At 43.2% G+C, this 26,536-nt stretch overlaps 1 protein-coding gene across 1 annotated transcript; it reads left to right on the forward strand.

Moving 5' to 3' along the window:
* Nucleotides 1–5,669: 5,669 nt before the first annotated feature.
* Nucleotides 5,670–25,964, forward strand: LOC124270155 (dynein regulatory complex protein 11-like). Its single transcript, XM_046705184.1, has 14 exons — nucleotides 5,670–5,867; nucleotides 5,954–6,025; nucleotides 6,160–6,368; nucleotides 6,632–6,740; nucleotides 6,864–6,968; nucleotides 10,939–11,014; nucleotides 13,124–13,272; nucleotides 14,246–14,361; nucleotides 15,777–15,967; nucleotides 16,679–16,878; nucleotides 17,477–17,560; nucleotides 21,050–21,227; nucleotides 22,110–22,348; nucleotides 25,542–25,964. Exons 1-14 carry the CDS (start codon nucleotides 5,706–5,708, stop codon nucleotides 25,737–25,739), a joined length of 2,088 nt encoding a protein of 695 aa, XP_046561140.1. The 5' UTR covers nucleotides 5,670–5,705; the 3' UTR covers nucleotides 25,740–25,964.
* The last annotated feature ends 572 nt before the right edge of the window (nucleotides 25,965–26,536 follow it).

Below are 26,536 nucleotides of genomic sequence, written 5' to 3' on the forward strand. Positions count from 1 at the left end.
TGATTGATTGCTCATTATTGGCTAACTAAATTACTTTTTTAAAGAATGTGAAAAACCTGAAACGATAGACTGTTAAAAGACACATGACATGGAGCAGGATACTTTGTCAGCTGCAGATGAATGGCATCTCATTCCTTTATGTGGATACTAATGGATACATTCCCCGAACAAGGTAATATCCTGATATTGTTGCTATAGCTTTTGTCTGTTTTAATTTTAATATTTGCATTTTGTTTTTATTAATTTGTTACGGCATTCAACAGAATCTTTTTTTTTTTTTGCCGTGAAGTGTAATGAGACAGACAACATACACTAGGTCGCACTTAGGGCTATGTGAAATATGATACACGTTGTCAATCTATAAGATGTCTAGATATTACAGTCATGTTATAAATTCACTAAATATAAGCAGATCGTGTGCATTTTATTAAGTTTCAAAATGCATACAAATATGATAATAAACTAATTAGGATTATAAGATAAAATATAAAGACGTACATTGACTTCGTTATTTCAGTCTTAACATTTTTTACCACTGGCAGATGGTTAATGTTTTCATTTGTTATCAAAATAATGCCATTTAATACAACATTCCGATTGACTAGTAGTGAACCCAAGCTCACTACTCTTCCCTAGACTCTCCATGTACTTAGTTAGCCTTACTTTCAAAACAATGCTATTATATCAGGCTTCTCATCAAATTCAAGGTCAAACTATTTCTTAAATCAAATTCTACATCCATTTACCATCACTTTTTATAAAGTCAACATTACTATGAAATCAAAATTTTACATCAAAATCAGCATTTTGTATCACAGTGAATATTTTTCTATAAGAAACCAAATTATTCATCAAATTCTACATAATGTTACCACAAAATCAACATAAGATTATCGAATAAAAAAGATTTCATCTTTGTTGATCAGTCTATACTTATACTATCAATTGCACATAAGGGTGGCGCAGCACAGGTAACGAACCTGTCATGAATTCTGGGATATCATCCGGGTACTCACTGCAGAAAAAGAATAACGAAAGCAACAACCAGTCCACGGAAATTGCTCTGGATCAGTGGCCCTTTAAACTCGACTCCTGTCTACAGTTGTCTGCAAGTGTCCAATTCAAGCCGTGAACTCGCTAAGTTTAGTCGCCGCTAACTTTATTCAGTGAAATAATTGTTGATTACCACCCTACTATTCCCAATTTGGAAAGACCTGACATGTCACGTTTTATGTGGGATACATGGACAGTGGAAGTGGAAAAACTGGGCAATACGGCCGGGACGGAAGCGGTCAGGTTACGAACTGTGGGCTGACGCCTGTTGTCGACGTCATGCCCGCTAGATCTAGACCCGGTTTGAGTACTGCCGCTTTTGCGCTGCTGACGGATTTTCCACCTTCGTAGTTTCTTCACTGAGATTAGGGTCAAGAAATTCTTCTTCAAACCATTCGCTTTTTACTTCAAAAAACACCAAAGATGCTGCCGAGGTAGAAATCGCCGATGTCCGACATGTTTACAAACAATAGGGTCAACGAGTTCGTTGTATTCATACGCGGTGAATCGGTCACTTTATTTAGCGGTCTTAAACTGCCATTTAAGTACGGTTTTGATGAGCTCTCAGCCAATCAGAAGCGAGTATCACACCATGCCGTGCTAGAATTGAAAACAGAGTACCTTTATCTTCTAAATTAAGACAAAATCAATGACACGAACGTGACCGAAAAAAAATACATGTGGAGCTCTGCGATGTCACAACATGAAATACATTTGGCATGGCAGACGCTACGGCAACGGCATACTATGCCAAGGGAAACCACTCTCACCTTGCGTAAAAAGATTAGCTGCCCTTGAGTTACTGAAAAGGTCACGGCCATTGCTTATCTCATGCAGACACCTTTCGTTACTATCCTTTCCTTGATTATCACAAAGGTATGTTGTTTCACACACTTTTCCCAACACTGAACCGGGTGGAAATAATACTTTATGATATCGATTCGATAGTTGTGGTTCACTACTGCATATAACGATGTTTCTGACGTTAAATCGGTGGTGCATTCTCCGAGTTGTTGAACTGTCGAGGCGAATCATACATTTTTATGCAATATAAAAGCAATCTCCAAACGTAAAGCTGATTATCTGTGTGAAACAGACACTAACTTGAACGCCATTTTGTCACAGACTACAATGATCTTAGCTGTTGTTTTGATTGTAACTTACAATGATCTTAGCCTACAATCTTTGTGCCAGTGGATGGTGATTGTAGCCGAAGCCTAAAATCGCGATGTTAAGGAGTTATAACAATTGTAGCGCTAAGATCGTTCTGTGCAAGTGGACCCTGATTTTATTATATGTTATGATGTTACAGTTCACACCGTTTGTAAACAAAAGACCAGGGACGCCCTAATCCTGTGTCGTTTGTCAAGTGTTCTTTTTGTGGGGGAAACAGAAGTTGAAAAATGCCAGCCTATCGTTATTATTATTGTTTCATTGGACGCAGCATTCCCTTGAGAGAGTTGGGTGGTCCTGAAAAGGACCGTTGTGTGGGTGAGGGTATATTATCCACGTACAGCTGTATTGTGCACTGGCGTTGGTGAATGGTCAGCTTCCTTTTCACTGGGCACTTACTGCCGTGAGTTAATCGGCGTATGTAGTTGTCTTTCAGGAGAGCAGCACAATACACACAGCAAAAGGTACCATTCAATCCTGCCGTTCGCATAGACCGGCAAACCCCCTCAGCATTGTTCTTCATCCCAATTTTCAGTTGAAAATGGTAGTTTTCTTTCATGGTGTGACAACATTTCCTTGTCCCTCCCTCATGGTATAGAATAAGCCACATGTCCGACCATGACGTCACCACTTCACGCGCGACCACAACGTCACCGGTGCCACGTCACCACCTCACGTGCGACCATGACGTCATCAGTGCCACGTCATCGATGTCTCGTCGCCTATATAAACTGTAGAATCTTTAAGTGAGGGGTATTTCGATGCAACATCATCATCATGGACACAAGAAGAGTAGAATTGACCGGACCGAAACCCTACCGAAAACAAAAGTGCGGCATAAAACAATGTCTCAGATGAAGTCCAAGAGTGAAGACCGATATCAAGATGGAAGAGGGTGCAACAGTAACAGAAGCGGCACTCATACCAACAACGGCAGCAGATCTATGCGGCAGCCACACTCACACAACCGACAGGAGCAGAGGCGGTAGCCACACCACCACCACCAACAAAAACGACAGCAGAAACGGCAGCCACATCTGAAATCCTACCGAAATGGTCATTAAAATGGCGATTCATTATACCTGCTGCAAAGCCTATCCTTCCAATAGGTTCGACATTGTACCGGCAGCTCCTTTCTACATTTGTATGTACTGCGGGGAAACCACCAGGAAGACAGACCAGCGAGTACACGACGATGTGTGCCCTGGAAAATATATTTTCGAGGCCTGGATCTGGTATGTAGTTGTTAACATGCCTTACCATCCCGATGCCAACGGCCCTTTTCAGGGCCACACATCTCACGCAAAAGAAACCTCGACAAAGCTTTAACAGTTCTCTATGAGTACTCTGTCACATCCCCACGCACGCACGCACGCACGCCATCGTCCACGCACCGTCTCCCCACTCTCTCTCTCCTAAGGCCAGCGTTTGATTCCCAATATAGTACAAAGTTTGTATCACATTCGCTAACAGTGGTATTGCTAATTGCGTGTAATAACATGAATCAATCACAATATTAAAGTCATTTTATGTTCTTGTGAAATAAACTCCTTGTAAATTAACATTATACTAAACTCACAGAGAAGTAGGACGCACGCGCACGCGCACACACACACTCACACACAGAAACATTCAACTATAGCATTATATCATATGGACATGTGAGATCTTTGTTCATTTTTCTGTTTCAAAATAGTAAATTTAGTGGAAAAAGATCACTGAACCTCAAAAACATTGGTACAGAAATGGTTTTGTGTTTATGTCGTTTACAATAGTTATGTCAACAATATATAAAAAGTCCTCCCTTGGATGTTGATGCTAAGTGGCTTTTGGGGGCAAAAACTATGAAAAATGGTTTTTTTCAATTATTTTTATCTGAAAATAAGTCCAGAAAATGGTACAAAATCTTACAAAACATACAACTGAAGTTTACAAAATAGTAAATAATGAAATTTAAATTGAAAAAAAATTTATGACATGAGATTTGAACTTTTGGACTCTCAAGCACACTGGAAATGAGTAAATGAGAGTTCTCTCCCCTTTGCTCACAATTAGATTGAAGTAGCAGAATCCAAAGGAAGGGTTCTATCTTTTATAAAACTCTAACTAGACGAGACTCCAGTTAGCCTAAGAGATAAAGGTACAATTAAAATAGATGATAATGAGGACTGGGGAGATTCTGCTCCCATAATAAGACTACGCAGGTGACAAATGGGACATTCTGTATTAAGATTTAACAGAACTTGAAGAAACATATGCCAAAATGATAGACTAGGTAAATATACCATTTACATTTTCTAGGCTATTAAATTTAAAACATTTTCAAAAGATGATTGAAGGATAAGTCTGTTCTCTTTTAACTACATATTATTATGTGAGTATAACTGAGTGAAACCTAGCAAATATTTATAGTATAGCTTGTATTTCTTTGATCTGATTTGAAATCTCAGCAACAGTTTAAAAACCGACTGAAATCAACACGAAAATTTTAAATTGACTCAAATAAACTGGATATATAACATATATTTTGATATATTTTTTCTTAAAATTGGAAAATCTCATCTCTCTTTCGTGAAGAAAACAAATGCCCATCCCCTATAAAGGAAGAAGAACAAAACACGACTATCCCAAAACAAATTCTAGTTTCAAGAGTTGTGTGTTCCAGGGCGACGTGGAGATTCCGATACCCCGGTATTTTGTGATGGAGCGCCTGAAGCCGCTGAGGGAACGGGAGAAGATGCTCGGGCAGATCCTGGCAAAGATGGGACCCAAAGACACACAGAAGGTCCTACATACAGACTCAGTTCCCAGTGGCGTTTATATGTTCTGTCCAGAATAACGTAGTACAACCTTAACTCCACTACTGTCCATGTTTAGCTATAGGAGTTACGATCACATTAGCGCTAAGTCTGCTTTGTGCATCGGCACCGTTACCAGGATCGAAAAATCTAGATCCTAATCATGGCGTAAGGATCGATTGGTTTGGTTGGTCTGTTGTTTAGCGCCGCACTCAGCAATATTCCAGCTACATGGCGGCGGTCTGTAATCGAGTCTGGACAAGACAATCCAGTGATCAACAGCATGAGCATCGATCTACACACTTGGGATACGATGACATGCGTCAACAAAGTCAGTCAGTGAGCCTCACCACCCGATCCCGTTAGTTGCTTCTTACGACAAGCATGGGTTGTTGTAGACCAATTCTAACCCGGGTCATCACGGGTTCGTAAGGATCGAGGAGAAGAGAGTTGGTGGTCAATGATATTCGTGCACGTATGTGTGGCTGCTTGTATTAGTCGGGATCCCAGTGTTATAGTTTCAGCCGATTTAGATGCCATGCGACAGTTTGCCTCTGAGACACAGTATACTGACCTTGTTTTGTCCAATCTATGCCGAACGGCAGACAGGGGAACAACAAGTACCACAAAGCGTCATAAAACCATACTCACTCACTGTTGCAGGACACGGGAGGTCCCCGTATGTCACTGGAGGACGCTATCCGTCTAATCCAGATCCACGAGCGCGCGAGACAGGGTCGTCTGCGTGCGGAGATCATGCTACGGATAACGGAGAACTCCAGGAGAAGCCGGAAACAACCTCCCACGCTGCACCCGGATGTTGCGGCAACTACCATTCAGAAGGTACATTCCACAACAACGAAATTGGTTTACAGATAGTGAAGTTTCGCGTACGTTTTGAAAGATGGACCTAATGTCGTCTGTTTCAGGTTTGGAAGGGGTTTGCCCAGCGACGTCGGACACGAAGGGACAGGGAAGAGGAAATGACCTTTCTGGGCATGGTGGGTAATCGTTTTCTTTTGGTTGTGGCAGTTAGGTGGGCAATGGTAGCTGTTGTTATTTTGTTATTTTTAATTTTAATTTTGTTGGTCCTTTGACCTTCATGTAACTTGACGCCATGTTGTCCCTCCCCTAGGCCACCCCGTCTATCCAGGTAAACCTGAAGAACACGCCAATGTCCCTGGCCCTGAGGACGGAAGAGACGCGGCGACGCGTGCAGGAGCGTCACGAGATAGAGTACCAGCAGGCCCTGGAAGTGATCCGAGACAAGATCCGGGACACCGAGGGACCCGACATCAAGGACAACATGATGGATCAGATCAGACAGTGGTTCATCGAGTGCAGGTGGACCACGCTTACATCCCTTGCTTCTACTGCAGTCTAACACTTTTGTGTCGAACTCTGATGTGTCGAATAAAAGCTAAGTCCCTTGGCATTCCGTATTTAACAATCATACAATCACGAATATCTCGAAGTATTCGCGTAGGTCCTTCCAACTTCGACACAACGATGTTTAACTATATATCGCTGTAATATTGTTGACGGCGACCTGGCATAGCCTACACTATTTTTTCACATCCACCTCTACACCAGCCCATATATTTCAGAGACGTCACAGGGAAGTTTCCGGAATATCCCGAGGAGGATGACGGGGGTTCAGCCTCCATCTTTAAGATGAAGACACCGGAAGAATTAGAAGAAGAACTGAAGGAGAAGGTAATTGCCCCAGCATTGTAAATCAGAACATACTGACAGTTGCTATTTCAGCTTGTGGAACGGTACCGTTCTCTGCACTTCAGATGTATGGCTGCTTAGCCTAAACACTGCTTTTGTTTTCAGGAAGAAGCCAAAGATGGAAAAAAGAGCAAAAAGGGAAAGAAGAAGAAAGAAAAGAAAGGCAAAAAGGGAAAGAAAGGGAAGAAAAAGAAGGAGGACGATGGTGAGGTGAGTCAAGGGAACCCTCATTAAGTAGCGTTATGTCAACACACAAACCCCGCTGCTCCGGAAACTCCGTGGAATTATTGCTGTGAACGTTGGGTGGGGGGAAGGGAGGGGCGAGGGTGACTCGTGACTGAAAAGGGACATTACTTTGTACCCGTTCATCTGGAAAAAAAGTACCATCCGGACAAACGGGGCTTCCCTAACTGTGGTCTCAGAGGTGTCGGCCCGCTTCGACGAACACCCAGTGTATTTGACGCCTTGTACAGAAAGAAGGTTTCGCTACTGACTGCACAGAAGATGACGATTTCTTTGTTTTTCTTGTGTATTGCGAGTGCCGGGAGAGCTAAATCCAGCGTGACCAGTTTTTGTTCAGGTTTAGCTCACAATTACCCAGTAATTAATATATGCAGTGCGATAAAACAAAACCAGTCAAGTCAGAATAGGGCTGTGTGATTGCCCTGATTGGAGGTCAGTCAACACATATTAATCAAAATGAGAAGTCATCTGATTTACTTTCAGTTACTTTATACAGATATGTGTCTTGGTGCGCCGAGCTCCAGTGAGACACAATACGATGTGTGTACTTGTATTGCCAAAGATGCCGCTGTACGAAACAACCTTAGCACTAAGACTGCCCTACGCCTATGTTAAGGTATCGGACCTACAGTCACCTTAGCACTAAGGTCGATTTGTACAACGGCACCCAGAAAGAGCAAGAATGTACTTTATGCTTGACGGTGGTTAAAATCTAAAGAAACGGTTATTTATAGAGATGTATTTGATATGGGCATTATAATTGTATTTTTGGACACTAAGTTTAAATGTATGGCGATTGTGTTAGAGAAGTATCTTTTTATAACGTCGTTTGGTATTTTTGGGTTAAATATAGTTTTCAAATGTATATTTTCTTTCGTCAGACATTTTTAGTTTGAGCTTTAATTCCGTTAAGTCGGGGAGGAGGAGACTAGCGCTTAAAGCGTTCTGATGATATTGCCAGTATAGCCTATTGCTTAAAGCGACGTAAAACTAAACTCACTCACTAATTCCGTTGAATCTTCACGTTCTCTGGGGCGGTGGGGTAGCCTAGTGGTTAAAGCGTTGGCTCGTCACGCTGAAGATGCGGGTTCGATTCCCCACATGGGTACGTATACAATGTATGAAGCCCATTTCTGGTGTCCCCGCCGTGATATTGCTGGAATATTGCTAAAAGCGGCGTAAAACCATATTCACTCACCCCACACTTCACGTTCTCAGACCCTTGTGCCCGGGGCTGTTCCTGTCAACCGTTTTATTTGAACTCCCTTGGCTGGTAAATGGACGTTCGTTTAAAAGTCTCATGCAGAAGTTTCTGTTGTTCCGGGTTTTAAAGTCCAACAAAGCGGCAGTAAAATAATTACTATGTCAATTCATTTGGTATCAGGGAAATGCGTTTGTTCATCAACCTCTCACGCCGTCGAAGTGAACGAGTGAGTACTGTTTACACCGCTTTAGCAACATTACAGCAATATCACTGCGGGGGACACAAGAAATGGGCTTCACGGGTCTTCGTGACGAGCTTTAGCCCACCGCCCCCGTCGAGGTAAGACGTCACATAGGCAGCCAAGACAAAGCCTGTCTAACGATCCCGATTTGGATGGTAATAGCGATAAACTGGAGTTACTGGGGGTTTAGTCTAATCCTTATTACGCACGGATTATAGATAAAAGCTTGCAATAAATTATTACATATTATTTTTAAATGTCGTGTCGAACGTACCGTTGCTTCGACGTATAAAGGTTTTATCCCTGACTATTCCTTATTAGTTATCCTTTTACGGTTATGTCGTACCTTAAGGGGCGGTGGGGTAGCCTAGTGGTTAAAGCGTTGGCTCGTCACGCCGAAGACCCGGGTTCGAATCCCCACATGGGCACATTGTGTGAAGCCCATTTCTGGTGTCCCCCGCCGTGATATTGCTGGAATATTGCTAAAAGCGGCGTAAAACCATACTCACTCACTCACTCACTATGTCGTACCTTAGATAACTCAAAGAAATGGGTGACTTCAGCTCCCACCTAACGGTGTTTGACTGTTGCTATTAAAACTGACCCTCCAATGTGCTGTACAACAAATCGATTTTAAAAAACCGTTTTTCTTTATTCATAAGCATCGGAATCGTTATATACTTCTTTCGGGGCGGTGGGGTAGCCTTGTGGTTAAAGCGTTCACTCGTCACCCCGAAGACCCAGGCTCCATTCCCCACATGGGTACAATGTGTGAAGCCCATTTCTGGTGTACCCCCGCCGTGATATTGCCGGAATATTGCTAAACGCGGCGTAAAACTAACCCACTCACTCTACACATCAGTCGCAATTCAGAACTATCTGACTGGGTTTCCATCGATCACTTGATTGTCTGGTTTGTTTACAGGCCGCCGTCGCATGGCAGGAGTACTGTTGTGTAGCGTCAGGCAAAAGATAAACCCATTTTTATTAGACAAAGTTTGTGAATAGTGGTTGTACCGTGAGCACAGGACATGCTTACCGTTTTCGCGAACACCTGGTGTCACGCCTGATTTCTAGTGATCAATTCATATTATTTTCACTAGATATCAAACGGAGTTTGTTTAAGACTGGGTATTTTGTTCCACTGTGGTTCTATATTGTATTTCGTTAAAGGAATAGTATTCATCAGATGTCAGTCCACAGTGGCATGTCCCTCGGCCAGAATATCATGATATTTGAAATGGATATACGTGTATTAATATAACTGTAAAGGATGACCTCGCGCAGATGAACACAACCAGGCTCATTGTTGTTCATTTCCCTTCGAGCGAGTAAGGTTTTACGCCGCCTTTAACAATATTCTAGCAATATCACGGCGGGGGACACCAGAGATGGGCTTCACACATTGTAGCCATCTGGGAAATGGAACCCGAGTGTTCAGCGTGACGAACGCTAGGCTACCCCACCGCCCCATTATTCATGATGAATGTCAGTGTGTGGCGTGATTACGTTGTCAGTCGAGCTGACACAGAGATACACAACTACTTAAATTACCTATATGTCTGAATATAACGTCAAATAAGAGCTTCGCGCATCATCGAATTTGCTTACGAACATCAACATAAGTCTTCAGTCTTAAGTGATACACAGAGTTGGAGTGTTAAATTTCCTTATATCATGAGACATGACAAATGAGAAGTAATCATTTGAAACAGGGACTGTGGGGTAGCCTAGGGGTTCGCTCGTAATGCCGGAGACACAGATTCGATACCCCCACCACGACCTTGCTGAAATAACGCTAAAAGCGGAGTATAACTAAACTCACTAAATAACCCTTGAAACCAAGATTTGTCTCTATGAGTATCCAGTATGTCGTATCTCCATTTCATTTTCAGAAAATCTGCACTCATTCGCCACCATTGCTTCATTTTGTGACGTCACTACCCCTCCCGCTCTTCTCTGGTTATAGCTGTAAAATTGCCACGTGCGGCGTTAAGCAAATAGACAAACATATGTGAGCACACAGCATTGGACAGTCATTGAATAGCTATTTTTAGCGTCTTGCTGTTCGAATCGGTCTCAAACCAAAGCTGAAATTGCTTAATGTGTCTAGGGTATTTATGACAAGCCGGGGAAGATATACTGCCCTGGATGAACGAGGATGGTCGAGTCTGTATGTTGTATACAGTGGTTGCTGTCCTCACATGCATGTACATGTGAATTTCCTTAGAATAAGAAAACCCGTGAAGATCCGGGTTTGAATTGGTCGACCCATTCTTGTCGTAAGAGGCGACTAACGGGATCTGGTGGTCAGACTCGTTGACATGGTCCACACATGTCATCGTATCCCAATTGCGTAGATCGATGCTCATGTTGGTCACTGGATTGTCTGGTCCAGTCTCGAGGATTTACAGACCGCTGCCATATAGTTGGAACATTGCTCAGTGCGGCGTTAAACAACAAACAAACAAACAAACAAACTGTGTTTACAGGAAGAAGAGGAAGGCTGGAAGATGGCACCGTCGAACTTCGTCCCGGCTGTTTGTGATGGATCCAACGCTTATAGAGGTACAATGCCGTCCGGTAATTCCGTGCACCTAAGCACATCGCTCGCAACACGGCAACTAACGTCTCTTATTTTTTGTGGTTTACGTGACTAAACATGCTGGTATGCATCATATGTCTATAAGATTCTAACGTTACAATATGCGATACGGTTGACCTTACCGGCGTTCTGACGACATCGCTTCCTGTCCGGTAATTCTGCGCAGCAACTGATGCGCACAATATCCAGCTAGAGATCCTAAGTATGGAAGCATATTAGGGCCAGAATATTTTCAAAAATCAATGTAAGAAAGAGTGTTTCATATTAAATCGAATTATGAATAATGAAGAAAAAGGTTTAAAAGTCTGAAAAAAACGAATTTTCATAAAACTGTCAATTTATCTGTCAATTATTGTTATTTACTTACCTTTAGTGATTAAAAGCCAGTCCCTTGTAGAAATGTCCAGATTTCAAGCGTAAATGACAATGTTTACCTTCGATACGGAAGTACGCTATTGCACCTGCGCAGACCGGACGCGCGGAATTACATTGTTTTGTATGACCAGAAATTATTGAGAATTTTAGGAATATGTTTAATTGGATTTCTAGTATAAACAACCTAGACCAGCTATCAAGTGCTTGGTTTAATTCAAGAGAGACAACTCTGTTAATCCTTTTTCATTAGTTTGTGAAGAATTATCCCCCTTTGTTTACTTGCTAGCAGACGACATTTTCAGTGATCCTCAGTATGGATGATTTAGAGAAAAGGAAGTTGATTTTAGAGTATTATAACAAGGACATCAGATCAGCTAAAGTGATTTCAAGTAGAACAGGCATCCCTTTGTCCACTGTTTATCGTGTTTTGAAAAATATTGCAAATAGATATGGCCTTGAGCACCAGGCAGGCGCAGGTAGGCCCAGAAAATTGACTGTCGGTGACAGGAGGCGGCTTGGTATTCTTGTTTCTAAAAACAAACGAAGGAGTTTAGAAAACTTAAGGCTGGATATGATTGATAGAGGAACTGTGGCTGTCTGTAAGGAGACAATTAGAACTGAGCTGCATGCAATGGGTTGGCAGAAAAGTCGAGGAATTCCATCACCGATCATGAAACCTGAACAAAAGGAGCGAAGGTTGAACTGGTGCTTACAGCATAGAAATTTTAACCGGGTCAATGTGATTTTCTCAGATGAAAGTTGTGTGGCTGTTTCTTAATACACTGAAATTCTGGACCAAACAAACTGAAAAACCTTTGTATCAGTGCCCAAAGTACAGTCCGAAATTTAACGTGTGGGGTGGCATATCTGTGTTAGGGGCAACGCCCCTCTGTGTATTTGAAGGGAATATGAACAGTGAGCGGTACACATATATTCTCGAGGGACATTTACTTCCATCTGCTCACGCGTTCTATGGAAATGTTTGGATTTTCCAGCAGGACAACGACCCAAAACATCGTTCATAGCATTCACAGGCCTGGTTTCGGACCCAAAATATGACATTATTAGATTGGCCAAGCTATAGCCCTGACCTAAATCCAATAAAAAATGTTTGTGGACTTATGAAGGAAAGTGTCAATAAGAAAAATCTGACAAATATTGCTGAAATGAAAGAAGAGGTAGTCCGATATTGGGACAGCATGGACCACGACTTTCTAACTTCTTTGATCAGTAGTATGCCCCGCCGCATTGAAGCCTGCATTGCTGCCCATGGTGACTTGACAAAATACTAACTGTTCACCTGTCTTTGAATCTGGAGCTAATATTCACATTTAATACGCAAAAAATGAGTGAAAAAATTAAATAAACTTACAATCTTAAATTCTCAATAATTTCTGGTTGTACTGTATAACAACAATCTATTCATTACACCTCCACGGATGATTGTTATTTATTCAACGCCGCTCTCAGTAACATTTCAGCTGTGTGACGGAGTCTGAACCACACGATCCTGGGTTGACGATGTCATCGTACCCCAATTGCGTAGATCGATGCTCATGAGGACAATCACCGGATTGTCTGCTCCCGACTCCATAATTTACAGAGCGCCGCCATTATAAAAATGGAAAAACGCTGCTTTGACAAACAAACGAATGCTGACTCTGTCGTCAAACAATATTTACTCATTCCTTCCTCAGACGTCTGGCAACGACGCGACGAGAGCGGCAACTACTCCCAGCAGTACGACACGGAGTTGGTGAGGGAGGAGAAGCGACATGAGGTGGAGGATGATGTCAGAGTTCAGGTGGATGAACTGATGAGGGCTGAACTGAAGAACCTCAAGATGGTCAGACACTCTTGTTTTTACACTGCATTATGCCACATGAATCAAATATACATGATGTATTTTTCCCATTTTTCATAATTGTTAATATGTTTTCATTTTTAATCTATTTAAAATCACCAACCTTAAAACCATGTCTCATACGTGATATTGGCGGAATTGCTGAAAGCTGTGTGAAGTCGTTTCAGTTTTGTTTCAGCTCCTGTTTGCATTTGTATTTAATAACTCATGCTTGTTGTAAGAGACGGACCGCCTCCGTGGTGTAGTGGTTAGAGCGTCCGCCTGGAGAGCGGAAGGTCACGGGTTCGTTCCCCGACCGCGTCATACCACAAGATGTTAAAATATGGTACTTGTTGGTCCCTGCCTGGCGCTCGGTATTAATGGGTACAACAAGGACTGGTCGGCTCGGAGTCAGTATAATGTGTCTGAGTGGGGTATTCATGCTTCACTGCGGCATGGTATCTCAGTGGGCTAGCACTATAAAACCAGCTTCAGTCTGGGCTAGTACAAGCAGCCGCACATACACACACACACGCATGCACGTCGTCATATGAGCGAAATATTCTCAAGCACGACGTTAAACCCAATTTCACATTACATCACATCGTAAGAGACGACTAATGGGATCTGGCTCGCTGACTTGGTTGACACATGTCATCATATCTAAACTGTGTATAACGATGCTCATGCTGTTGATCACTGAACTGTCTGCTCCAGACTCGATTGTTTACAAACCGCCACCAAACAGCTACAATATTGCTGAGTGCTGAGTTTAAACAACAACAAAAACCATTGGTAGTTAATACATGAATACACAGATTACAAATCGTACATAATGTTATATTGTTGGGTTTGTACTGGTAGGTTTAAGTTCTGTAAGATGTTCCCTTTCTAGTGTTCATGAGGATACTGGTTCATATCGTGGTCCAGCATTTGTGAAAACAAAAGTCATAATTAGAATACTGGCTTACTTTAGACAGTTGACCGAGACAAAGGAAAGAAGAAGGGAAAAAAGAAAGGAAAAAAGAAAGGGAAGAAAAAGAAAAAAGGAAAGAAAGGGAAAAAGAAGGAGAAAGACCTGACCCCTAACAGGTGAGAGTACAGCCATCAGTCTCGCTCCCTGGGGCGGTGAGGTAGCCCAGTGGGTAGGGCGTTCGATTGTCACACCGAAGGCCTGGGTTCGATTCCCCACATGGGTACAATGCGTGAAGCATATTTCTGGTAGTGAGGTGAGGTGAAATTGGGTTTAACGTCGTGCTGGAGAATATTTCGCTCATATGAGGACTGCATGCGTGTGTATGTGTATGTGCGGCTGCTTGTACTAGCATTTCTGGTAGTGACACTGTGTGACTTAACAGCATGTATGTTATCATGGCGTTGATGGTTGCTAATACTTTCAACCACTGGTTTACATGGTCCAGAGTCGATATTTACAGGCAATTGTGGGTGAGTAAGTTTAGTTTTAGGCCGCTTTTAGCAATATTCCAGCAACATCACAACGGGGGACACCAGACATGGGCTTCACACTTTGTACCCATGTGGGGAATCGAACCAGGGTCTTGACCCGGCGTGACAAGCAAAAGAATTAACCACTAGGCCACCCCATCGCCCTACAAGCCACTCTGATACAGCTGGTAAACCGCTGACTGTGTTAAACAGCGTTCATTGTGTGTCACGAGGACAGTCTATAACCAAAACAGGTGAGCTACAAATCTAGCTAGGCGATTTCCATGAAACAAGCACCAATCCAATCTTCAAGCTGAATAATATCATGGTGGACGTCCCCGGCAGGAATGTTGGTTTTACATGTTACGACTGACTCGATGTAGTATATCAGTATATCTTTGAATGTAGACCTGGCGCTGCTTAATTAACCCCGGCAGAGATGTGGGTCTGTGGTCTCGGGTTTCGTGGGTTGTTGATCAGAATGAATTCATGGGGGAACGTACATACTAGGTATGGTTCAGCGCCAGCCATTCATTCTTTTGTTGTGAGCGTTTTAAGTGTTAAAAATTATCCTGGTCCCCCGTTTCACAAATTAATTTGTTTCAGTATGTTGATTGCAACTGTAGCCATGTTAACATCATTGTACAGTTTTCAGTTTCACCAATGTGGTCATCATATTGGTCTAGATTCGAACTCACCATTAGTATCCTAACGAGCTAAGGGCCGCAACTCTGTCTGCTTTCTTATACTATTGAAAGACATATATTATTCCATGTTCATTTAATCACTACTCTGACAAGATCATCGTACTGGTCTAGATTCGAACCCGCCACTAGTATCCCATCCCGACTAAGGGAAGCAACTCTGCGAGGTGATAATATTGAAAGCTATATCACAAAAGCGCCTCATCACTAATTCCATCCTCATGGTAGTTACAAGTCTGACATTGCTCTACTCGATTAATTACAGACCGCAGCTATATAGCTGGAATATTGCTGAGCACCGTATTAAACAACAAACGAATAAAACAAAAAAAATATAACACAAGATTCCTTCATCAGGACCACCGAAGACCTGTACGAGGAACTGGTGACTCAAGGCATCATCATCCGGGCCCCACAGGTCAAGCTGTCCGACTTTGAAGGAGACTACAGCTATCTGGGGACCACTCTTAGGGACGCGGGAGTCGAACCCATGCCTTCCCTCAGTGACGTCCGACGGCTTGTCGCAGAGTTCGGCATACTGCCACTAGGTACAGACACGTTTTTCAGACATCTTTACAAAGCTAGATGAAACGGATGTTTTCCATCTGAAAGTGAGCCAAGGGATAATTGTGTCGTGGTATCTGTTGGTATGCAAATAACCCTCAAGACAATGTGTAGGATGAGCTGAATGGATTTTTTCCTCTTCAATGAGTCGTGCAAATGTGACACAGAATTGGTAAAATCAGATCTTTAACTTACCTCTTACCTTTTCTTATCTTTGGAGTACTGGTATGAAGGTCCGCCTTTCTTTGGGCAATTCTATACTTATTCGCCACCATTACTTCGTTTTGGGACGGGGGCGGTGGGGTAACCTTGTGGTTAAAGCGTTGGCTCGTCACGCCGAAGATCCAGGTTCAATTCCCCACATGGGCACAATGTGTGAAGCCCATTTCTGGTGTCCCCCCCCCCGCCGTGATATTGCTGGAATATTGCTAGAAGCGGCGTTAAACCATACTCACTCACTCAATCACTCTTTGGGCGGTTGGGTAGCCTAGTGGTTGAAGCGTTCGCTCGTCCCGCCGAAGATCCAGGTTCGATTCCTCACATAAGTACAATGTGTTAAGACCATTTCTGGTGTCCCTCGTTGTGATACTGCTGGAATATTGCTAAAAGCGGCGTTAAACCCAGCTCACTCACTCGCTATATTTTAACTTGCCATGTACCAAAAGTGCTGTTCAGAAAGTATTGCTCTTCCTCAGGTTCAGCTGCAGTGCACGAGAATGTTCCTCTCACCAAGTCCATCATGCTGACAGGACCACGTGGTACAGGCAAGCGGATGTTGGTCCACGCTATTTGCCAGGAGACGGGAGCCAACCTGTTTGACCTGAGTGCTGCCAACCTGGCTGGAAAATACCCCGGGAAGGACGGTCTGAAGATGCTGATGCATCTTGTCTTCAAGGTGAGTACAGGGACATCATTCTGTTCCACTTCTGTAGAACCTGCTCTCTAAGGTAGGTACAAATACACTATAGCATTCCAAAGCAGTAGGAATAGGTCTTCAAGATAAGTACATGGATACCATTCTGTTCCATCTGATTAGGAGCTGGTCTTCAAGGAAGGTACAAATACACCATGGTGTTCCATCTCGGTGGAAACATGTCTACAAGTGAGTGAGTGAGTGAGTTTAGTTTTACGCCGCTTTTAGCAATATTCCAGCAATATCACGGCGGGGGACACCAGAAATGGACTTAACACATTGTGCCCATGTGGGGAATCGAACCCGGGTTTTCGGCTTGACGAGCGAACGCCTTAACCACTAGGCTACCCCACCGCCCCACATGTCTACAAGGTACGTACAAATACAATATAGCGTTCCATCGCAAAAGGAAGACCTCTTCAAGGACATTGGTGTACAGCTCAGTTCACTGACGATAATGTGGGATGTTTCTTATTTAACAACAACACTCGTTGCACATATTATTCTTCTAGCATGAATGTTATATGAACGGAAAGCACGCATTTATTTGTTGATCGAAACTGTGTGTTATCTGTGGCAGGTTGGCCGTGCTCTGCAGCCCTCGGTGTTCTACATCAGTGACTGTGAGAGGATGTGCAAGAAGAAAGTGCCCAAGTCAGACCCAGTACGTTGTGAGATCAGTTAGTATTCATACAATGGTGGAGATATTGGGTTATTGTGATTGTTTTCCCGTTGGTATCTTTATGGAAATATTGGTTCCAGGGACCAGCGATCATCCGGTTTTTTTACGTAGATCGATGTTCATGCTGTCAATCAGTGGATAAGTGAGAAGGTATTAGTTCCGGACCGCCGCCATATAGCTGGCATATTGCTGAGTGCGGCGTTAAACAACAAACAAACAAACAAACAACACGTGAACAGAATATGGCCGAGCACATACGAAATTTCACAGTTAATTCCAATAGACTGACTGAGTTTAGTTTTACGCCGCTTTTAGCAATATTCCAGCAATATCACGGCGGGGACACCAGAAATGGACTTCACACATTGTGCCCATGTGGGGAATCGAACCCGGGTTTTCGGCTTGACGAGCGAACGCCTTAACCACTAGGCTACCCCACCGCCCCACATGTCTACAAGGTACGTACAAATACAATATAGCGTTCCATCGCAAAAGGAAGACCTCTTCAAGGACATTGGTGTACAGCTCAGTTCACTGACGATAATGTGGGATGTTTCTTATTTAACAACAACACTCGTTGCACATATTATTCTTCTAGCATGAATGTTATATGAACGGAAAGCACGCATTTATTTGTTGATCGAAACTGTGTGTTATCTGTGGCAGGTTGGCCGTGCTCTGCAGCCCTCGGTGTTCTACATCAGTGACTGTGAGAGGATGTGCAAGAAGAAAGTGCCCAAGTCAGACCCAGTACGTTGTGAGATCAGTTAGTATTCATACAATGGTGGAGATATTGGGTTATTGTGATTGTTTTCCCGTTGGTATCTTTATGGAAATATTGGTTCCAGGGACCAGCGATCATCCGGTTTTTTTTTACGTAGATCGATGTTCATGCTGTCAATCAGTGGATAAGTGAGAAGGTATTAGTTCCGGACCGCCGCCATATAGCTGGCATATTGCTGAGTGCGGCGTTAAACAACAAACAAACAAACAAACAACACGTGAACAGAATATGGCCGAGCACATACGAAATTTCACAGTTAATTCCAATAGACTGACTGAGTTTGGTTTTACGCCGCTTTTAGGAATATTCCAGCAACATCACGGCGGGGGACACCAAAAATGGGCTTCACACATTGTGCCCATGTGGGGATTCGAACCCGGGTCTTCGGCGTGACGAGCCAACGCTTTAACCATTAGGCTACCCCACCGCCCCAATTCCAATAGAACGGACCAAACAAACTGTATGTCATTCGAAGTTAACACGGAGCCATAAAATGTCGAATTGAACTTGTTCAATGCATGGACATACGTAATTAGGGGCGGCGGGGTATGGTGACGGTTAAAGCGTCCGCTCGACAAACTGAAGACCCGGGTTCGATTCCCCACATGGGTACAATTTGTGAAACCCATTTCTTGTGTCCCCGCCGTGATATTGCTGGATTATTGGTAAAGGCGGCGGAAAACGATACTCGGTCGCTTTAAGTGGTCAGTGCCTAATTGTTTGACTGAAACGCAAGCACTGGTATTAAGGCTCGTCTGTTCTTACAGGGGGCGGTGGGGTAGCCTAGTGGATAAAGCGTTGGCTCTTCACGCCGAAGACCCGGGTTCGATTCCCCACATGGGTACAATGTGTGAAGCCCATTTCTGGTGTCCCCCGCCGTGATGTTGCTGGAATATTGCTGAAAGCGGCGTGAAACCAAACTCACTCAATCATTGTTCTTACAGACCTGTCTGATTCAGTATTTACAAATGTCAACCTCCAGGTGATTGCGAGTGGTGTTATCACACGCTGCAGAATGTCATGTTAGGTTCTGTCTTTGTCAATACAACAGCGTCTGCATCTCACTGCAGAGAAGGATTGTGGCTATTCTCGTCTTGGTAAATGTTTATCTCAACGAATGAACTGGAAAGTTGATATTATTACGAGTGTCGTACACGATGGAGTAACATTGTTTACAGAAAAAGACGAGTGTTCCATTTTTTATGCAACGTATTCTGATCGATCTTATCTTGTTGACATCCCCACCACCCCCATGGTTTGATATGTTACCGAGTGAGGCGTTGAGCATATTAACATTAACAAAACACTTCTGAAACCCTGTCACGGGATGACTCAGAAGGTTGTTTTAATTGAAAGTTTATTCTGTATGTGAGTTGAAAGTTAACGTTAAAACGAGATTATTTGGTTTTAATTGCTCTAATCAATGATCCCTAGGTGCCGTTGTAGATCTTAGCCTGAGGAGATTGTAACTCGCCTACTTTGACCTGTGTACCTATACCTTGTCGTAACGCTCATTTTGCTATGTACAACGGCACCCTGTGCCGTCCACTCCGGCACAGCGATGACTTAACATAACATCACTGCCACAGGCTAATTTGCATATCACGTGACCGGACTTTTCTCTTGTTTGTAATCAAACGCGCATATTCATAATAAGAAGAGACTGGACTGACGAAAGCTTTTCGGCGCTCTCTTTATAAGGTTTTACATTGTTACATATATATTCTTCCACAACTGCGACAGTAAGGTCTATGACAGTACATATTTAGATATCAAACTGGCTGCATCGTTTGCTCTCCATCAGCTTCGATGACTGCACGTGGAGCCGTACAACCTACGTAAACAGAGGGTCGCTATGCAAATCGAAATAGTGTTACATGTTTTTGTATATTTTCTCAGTGAAACTAAACCATTCTATTAAAGATGTTTAGTTAGATGTGTAGACTCGTCAAAAATAAAAGAGTCAAAGAAATCTGTACATTATATTGAATTGACATTGCAAGATGTGACGAATCGTCACATTTTTCTGGCCTGTGGCAGAGGTACTATGCTGGCTTGCCGCATGGAACTCTGGGTAGGAGAGTGCCTGTGCCGTCGACACCTTGATATATCAGATATGGTTCACAATTATATGTGACTATTATTCAAGTATGGTTCAACACGCGTAGTGTAAAAATTGGGATTAGATGTCAGTCACATACGCAGACACGCTACTCACCGTCTCGAACGCTCATGCCATCTCTTTGTCAGGGAACCCATGAAGATCCTGGTTAGAATTGGTCTTCAGCAACCCATGCTTGTCGTAAGAGGCGACTAACGGGGTCGGGGGGTCAGACTGGCTGACTTGATTGACATGTCTTCGTATGTCATGTGCGTAGATCGATGCACATGATGCTGGTCACTGCATTGTCTGATCCAGACTCGATTATGATCAAACCGCTGCCACATAGCTTGAATATTGCTGAGTGCAGCGTTAAACAACAATCGAGCAACATCTGTGTCAGAGAACTCATTCTCGTAAATGCCGACTAAAATGGTGATCAGGGAGTGTGACTGACTTCGGTTCACTGATCCCGATGGCGTTTGTACGAGTCCCAGGCTTGATAACTTACAGACCAGTGTGACATAGCTGGATTAGTTCTCACTCACTCACTCACTCAATACCTCCTTACTCACACACTTGCCAGACTGATCCGAAGCGTCTGAAGAAGGAGCTGCCCAAGGCCCTGAAGACCATCAAGTCTGAAGACCGTCTGCTCCTTGTGGGGACGACCAGATGTCCGTTTGATGGGGAGATGAAGACCCTGATGAGCTGCTACAACCGGATCATCCTCATCCCCCGACCAGACTACGCGTCCAGACACTGTGAGTGCAGAACTGATAGTTGCAGTGGGACTGTCAATTATTTCAGGCAGTCATTTGTATCAGTCCAATCCAGCTACAATACAGGTTGCAAGTTTGGTACTTTGTCATCCGGTTTAGAATTGGTCTTTACGAAGTCGGGCGGTGGGGAAGCCATGTGGTTAAAGCGTTCGCTCGTCGCGCCGAAGACCCGGGTTCGATTCCCCACATGTGTACAATGTGTGAAGACCATTTCTCGTGTCAGTCGCCGTGATATTGCTGGAATATTGCTAAAGGCGGTGTAAAACTAAACTCACTCACTCACTCATGACACTGTCTTGCAATAGATCTTAATTCTCTCACATACGATGAGAAGGTTTGCCAAATTCGTATGTTTATCACATGGTTTAAAAACACGTGAAATGCTTAAGTAAATACAGAATTCCTAATCTGCCATAAATGTAACTTTGTGGAGATCGGGGACGAACATAATTTTTTATTAGTGTGTCCCTACTGTAGGTGAAGCACAGAGATGTTTTTACTCATATACTGTCACTTGATGTCTAGCAAGACAGAAACTTGAAGGTCTTATGTCAACCTGAAATAGCAAAATGTTAGTCAATTTCATTAAGAGGCATTTCAAAATTATATGATATTTCCACATGATGCATTCTCATGCTGTAAGTCTCATTACCATGCATTGTCTATGACTGTGGTCCACAGCTCCTCCAACTGAATAAACTGCCTGTCTGTCTTTAATCCATAGCACATTTCGTATGACATTGGCTTGAAAGTCATCTTCTTCTTAAGTGCTATGGTGGCCTCAGCAATTAATAAGCTGCCTGTCTTAAATCCATAGCACATTTTGTATGACACTGGCTTGAAAGACTACACCTTCTCCTTCAGTGCTATGGCGGCGCCTCATCACCAAGCATAACGGTGTGTTGACCAACCACCTGGACGTTAGTTCGTTGTCCAAGGTGACGGATGGCTACACACCCGGCCACATGGTGACGGCCGTCCAGCAGGTGCTCACTGACCGCCGTATCCAGCAGCTGTCCAAGAAGCACTTGCAGGCTGTGGAGTTCGTAGCACCGCTAGCCAGGATTGACCCAGTCTTCGCCGAGGAGGAAGACTCCTTTAAGGTCAGTGAATGAATGAATGAGGGAGCTTGGCTTAAGTACTTTTTAACACCATCCAGAATTGTACAAATGTGTATACATGCTTGTCTGTGAGTACACACACGTGTCCAGTTCTGTATGTTTTATATATGTATTTGAATAGCTTTATATGTGTACACAATTGGCTAAATCTATGGCTTCACTTTTATCAGTTATGAAAGATGAAAATTGTATTATTTATTCCCAATTTACAAATCATTTTGAGAGAAATTGTTCTTTAGCAAAAGTATCAGGATTTTGTACACAAGTTGTAAATCATAGTAACTGGTTCTCACCGCGAATAGCGGGAAACTTGCTGATGCGGTGTAAAGCAATATTTATGTATTCAATCATTCACGAATTAACAACATACTGTAGTCCTCGCCACTTGAAATAGAAAAACGCGAACAGCTACATTCGGCAGCATGTGCAGCGTTCAGACCCTACCAGCACGAACTGAAAGAAAGTAAATAAGTTAATATATCCCAACACGAGCTGAATTCGACGACGTTCTAGTGATTTCGACGATTGCATTGCACGCGCTATATCCTGGGAGTACGTGTGCGATCGGAGTGCACAAACAGTTTCACTGGTAGGGCGGGTGCCCAGTCGCTGTCGTGAGAGGTTTTATTGACAATGGAAATCGGGAAGTCAAGTTATATAAAAAAGCAAACAAACATCAATAGTATTTACCCGAGATCGTTAATACCACTTCAGATGAAAAATCAGTTGTCTATATAACAAAACATAGCAAGCGAAAATTCAGTTAGATCAGTCGTCTGCTGGTGACAGGCAATATATAAATAGGAAGTCACGTGATCACAACACTCCCTCGCAGTGCGGAGCAAACAGTACATGGCTCATCGTCGAAAACCCATACAAAATACCCGCATGTTACGAACGGCAACAGTTTCGCTGATACGATGTCCTCAACGCTACTTTTGTAGGAAACACTTGGTATTTTTATGTGAAATAGATGAATATATCCTTTACCACTCAACGTTAGTAAAATAAAAACTTTAAATGGTATTACAGATAAAAAATACGTTTTTGTCTTACATCGTCGAAAACCCCTGACACAGGGATACGTGTAGATGGCGATTATGTCCCTTCCTGGATTCGATACAGATGAAAGAAGACAACATGCTTCTAAAAGTGGTCAAATGTAACATACCGTGGTATGTTATATTTCGGATTACACTTTCTCACACAGATATTCACAGTTAAGTGCTATTGATCAAGTTCACTGCTAGACATATCCGTTTATTCATCCGTGTGTCATTTGTACCCCTATTGTACCAAGAGATCAGAACTGTTGTTTATCGTGATGTGAATGGATTTTCTTGATAGTGAGTGAGTGAGTTTAGTTTTACGCCGCACTCAGCAATATTCCAGCTATATATGGCGGCGGTCTGTAAATAATCGAGTCTGGACCAAACAATCCAGTGATCAACAGCATGAGCATCGATCTGCACAATTGGGAACCGATGACATGTGTCAACCAAGTCAGCGAGCCTGACCTCCCGATCCCTTTAGTCGCCTCTTACGACAAGCATGGGCTACTGAAGATCAATTCTAGCCCGAATCTTCACGGGTCGGATTTTCTTGATGAGCGCACTTTGTAAATTTTGTCCGTGAGCGAGTGAGTTTAGCTTTAAACCGCTTTTAGCACTATTCCAGTAATATCACGGCTGGGGACACTAGAAACGGGCTTCACACGTTGTACCCATATGGGGAATAGAACCATAACGGCATAACGAGAGAATGCTTTAACCACGAGGCTACACCACTGCCCCCTTTTGTTGGGTAATATCAGTAATATCCCCCCTTGGCATTAATGGAATGGCTTGTTTTCATTTTATATGTATCAGCACACATAAAGTAGCCTGCGTTCATCACTCATCGCGATGTTTCGTGATTCTACTTCAAGTGGCGAGGACATTTAGCCTCCTCCCCCTCTATCATGTAGACCCTTACATATGTATAAATGTCCTCCCACTAACGGTAACCTATTGCTGAAGCCATTTGTCCTGCTTCGTGTGCTGACTGTTACCCTTTATTTAACGTCTTGTTTTAGGAATTACATACAAATTACTGGTAGAATAGACTATTCATGGATACTTGAAGGATTATCTTGGCTGAGAGCACCTATTTAGTATCGTGACTGTAGCCATTTATCGTGTAATGGCACTATCATAGTGAGTTACATGTAACCTTGTAGCTGGCGCTTAATGGTACCGCGTTTCTACGGGAGGATCAAGTCATTATGTCTGTTATTTGATGACTAAGTAACTTACATACGATTACCGTCTCTCTGTAGTCTGTGTGAATAATTTACCGCTGCACTCATCAGTATTTAGGAATATCAACTCGACAAAACTGACTCACAGTACGTAGGATCAGTGGCATATGCACTTTCTTTGAAAATGACATGATAAGGTAAGGTGAAATGGGGTTTAACGTCGTACTTGAGAATACCACGTGCATGTGTGTGTGTATGTGTGGCTGTTTGCACTAGCCCAGACTTGAACTGGTCCAATCGTGCTAGCTCACTGAGATACCATGCGGCAGTTAAGCATGAATACCCCACTCAGACACATTATACTGACTCCGAGCCGACCAGTCCTTGATGTACCCATTAATGCCGAGCGCCAGGCAGGGACCAACAAGTATCATATTTTAACGTCTTTTGGTATGACGTGGCCGGGGATCGAACCCACGGACGCTCTAACCACTACACCACGGAGGCGGTAACATGGCTAGGGTTTGACTGGAAGTATGTAACCTTTCTCATTGACCTGGTGATCTAATTATATAATAATTGACTAAACATGATGCAATTATCAGACAAAAAGGTAAAGTACGGCAGCCCTAGAACACCGTAAACCATGTGTTGCTCCCCTGGTATGTTGCACACTCTCTGTGGAAGGCCTCTTTGTAACGGTGTTATATATGGGCCCATGGCCTGTCGTACAGTATACAACTGAACTGAAATGGCCTCCCTTCTTTCAGGCCTGAACCGCCATATAGCTGGAATATTGAAGAGTGCGGCGTAAAACTAAACTCACTCATTCATTCAGGCCTGACAGCTTTGTTATTGTAACATTGTAACGGTGTTATATATGGACCCATGGCCTGTCGTACAGTATAACTGAATAGAAATGTACTGTCGTTACAGGCCTGGTATGCCAAGACGCCCATGGGCAAGAAGCGAGCCAAGCTTGCTGAAGGTAACGAAGAGGAAGGGAAAGGCAACGGCAAGGGTGACAAAGGCAAGAAGGGCAAGAAAGGAAAGAAGGGGAAAGGGAAGAAAGGAGGGGAAGAAGGGGAAAAAGAAAAAGAAGAAGAAATAGATGGTGACTTTTGTGTCAGATGAAATATCCAGATACTCGTCCAGAAGTATAGATGTAGGGGGATTGTTTCATCAATGGTTGTAAGTTTTGAATATGCAAGTTTAGGAGTTTGAAATATACATGATTTTCAAGTATAGTCTTTTGAATGTGGTATAACCTGAGTGGTATGGTTTTTATGTGTGTAATTATTGCTGATCACATTAAAGGCCAGGGACCCGTTTCACAAAGCTCTCGTAGCGCTACGACTATCGTAAGTCAATGTTACAGTATAGAAGGTAGGAATGTTACGAGGAAAGTTACGAGATCTTAGCCTTACGAGAGCTTTGTGAAACGGGGCCCTGGGTGGCAGGAATAATGACATACCGTTAACTCATCTTTTCTTCAAAGTTTGTTTCTGGGGTAATTTTCGTTTGAATAAAGTGGATGTGACAGTGGACCCAACAAGGTGATATACGTCCTCGTCTTAAATATCCCCATTCTGTTACGGAAAGAGGACTCAGGGCAAAGGATGTCCTCAGTAGGTCATGATATACAGGAAAGCGAATGGGGTTTTACGCCACTTTTAGCAATATCCCAGCAATATCACTGCAGGGGACACCAGAAATGGGCTTCACACATTGTGCTCATGTGTGGAATCGAAGCCGAGTCTTCGGTGAGACGAGCGAGCACTTTAACCACTAGGCTACCCCACCGCAAGGATGGGCTGAGATAGTTTGGTGGGCGTGTCCCTGACCAGCATGTTGGAAATGACGTGGACACTTGCGATAGGCAAGACGTATTGTGGCAGAATACCACCAAGATTAACAACATTTGAAAGTCA

This window comes from Haliotis rubra, unplaced genomic scaffold (assembly GCF_003918875.1).
Source record: "Haliotis rubra isolate DU_JTF1 unplaced genomic scaffold, ASM391887v1 Scf15, whole genome shotgun sequence".
Lineage (NCBI taxonomy): Eukaryota > Metazoa > Mollusca > Gastropoda > Lepetellida > Haliotidae > Haliotis > Haliotis rubra.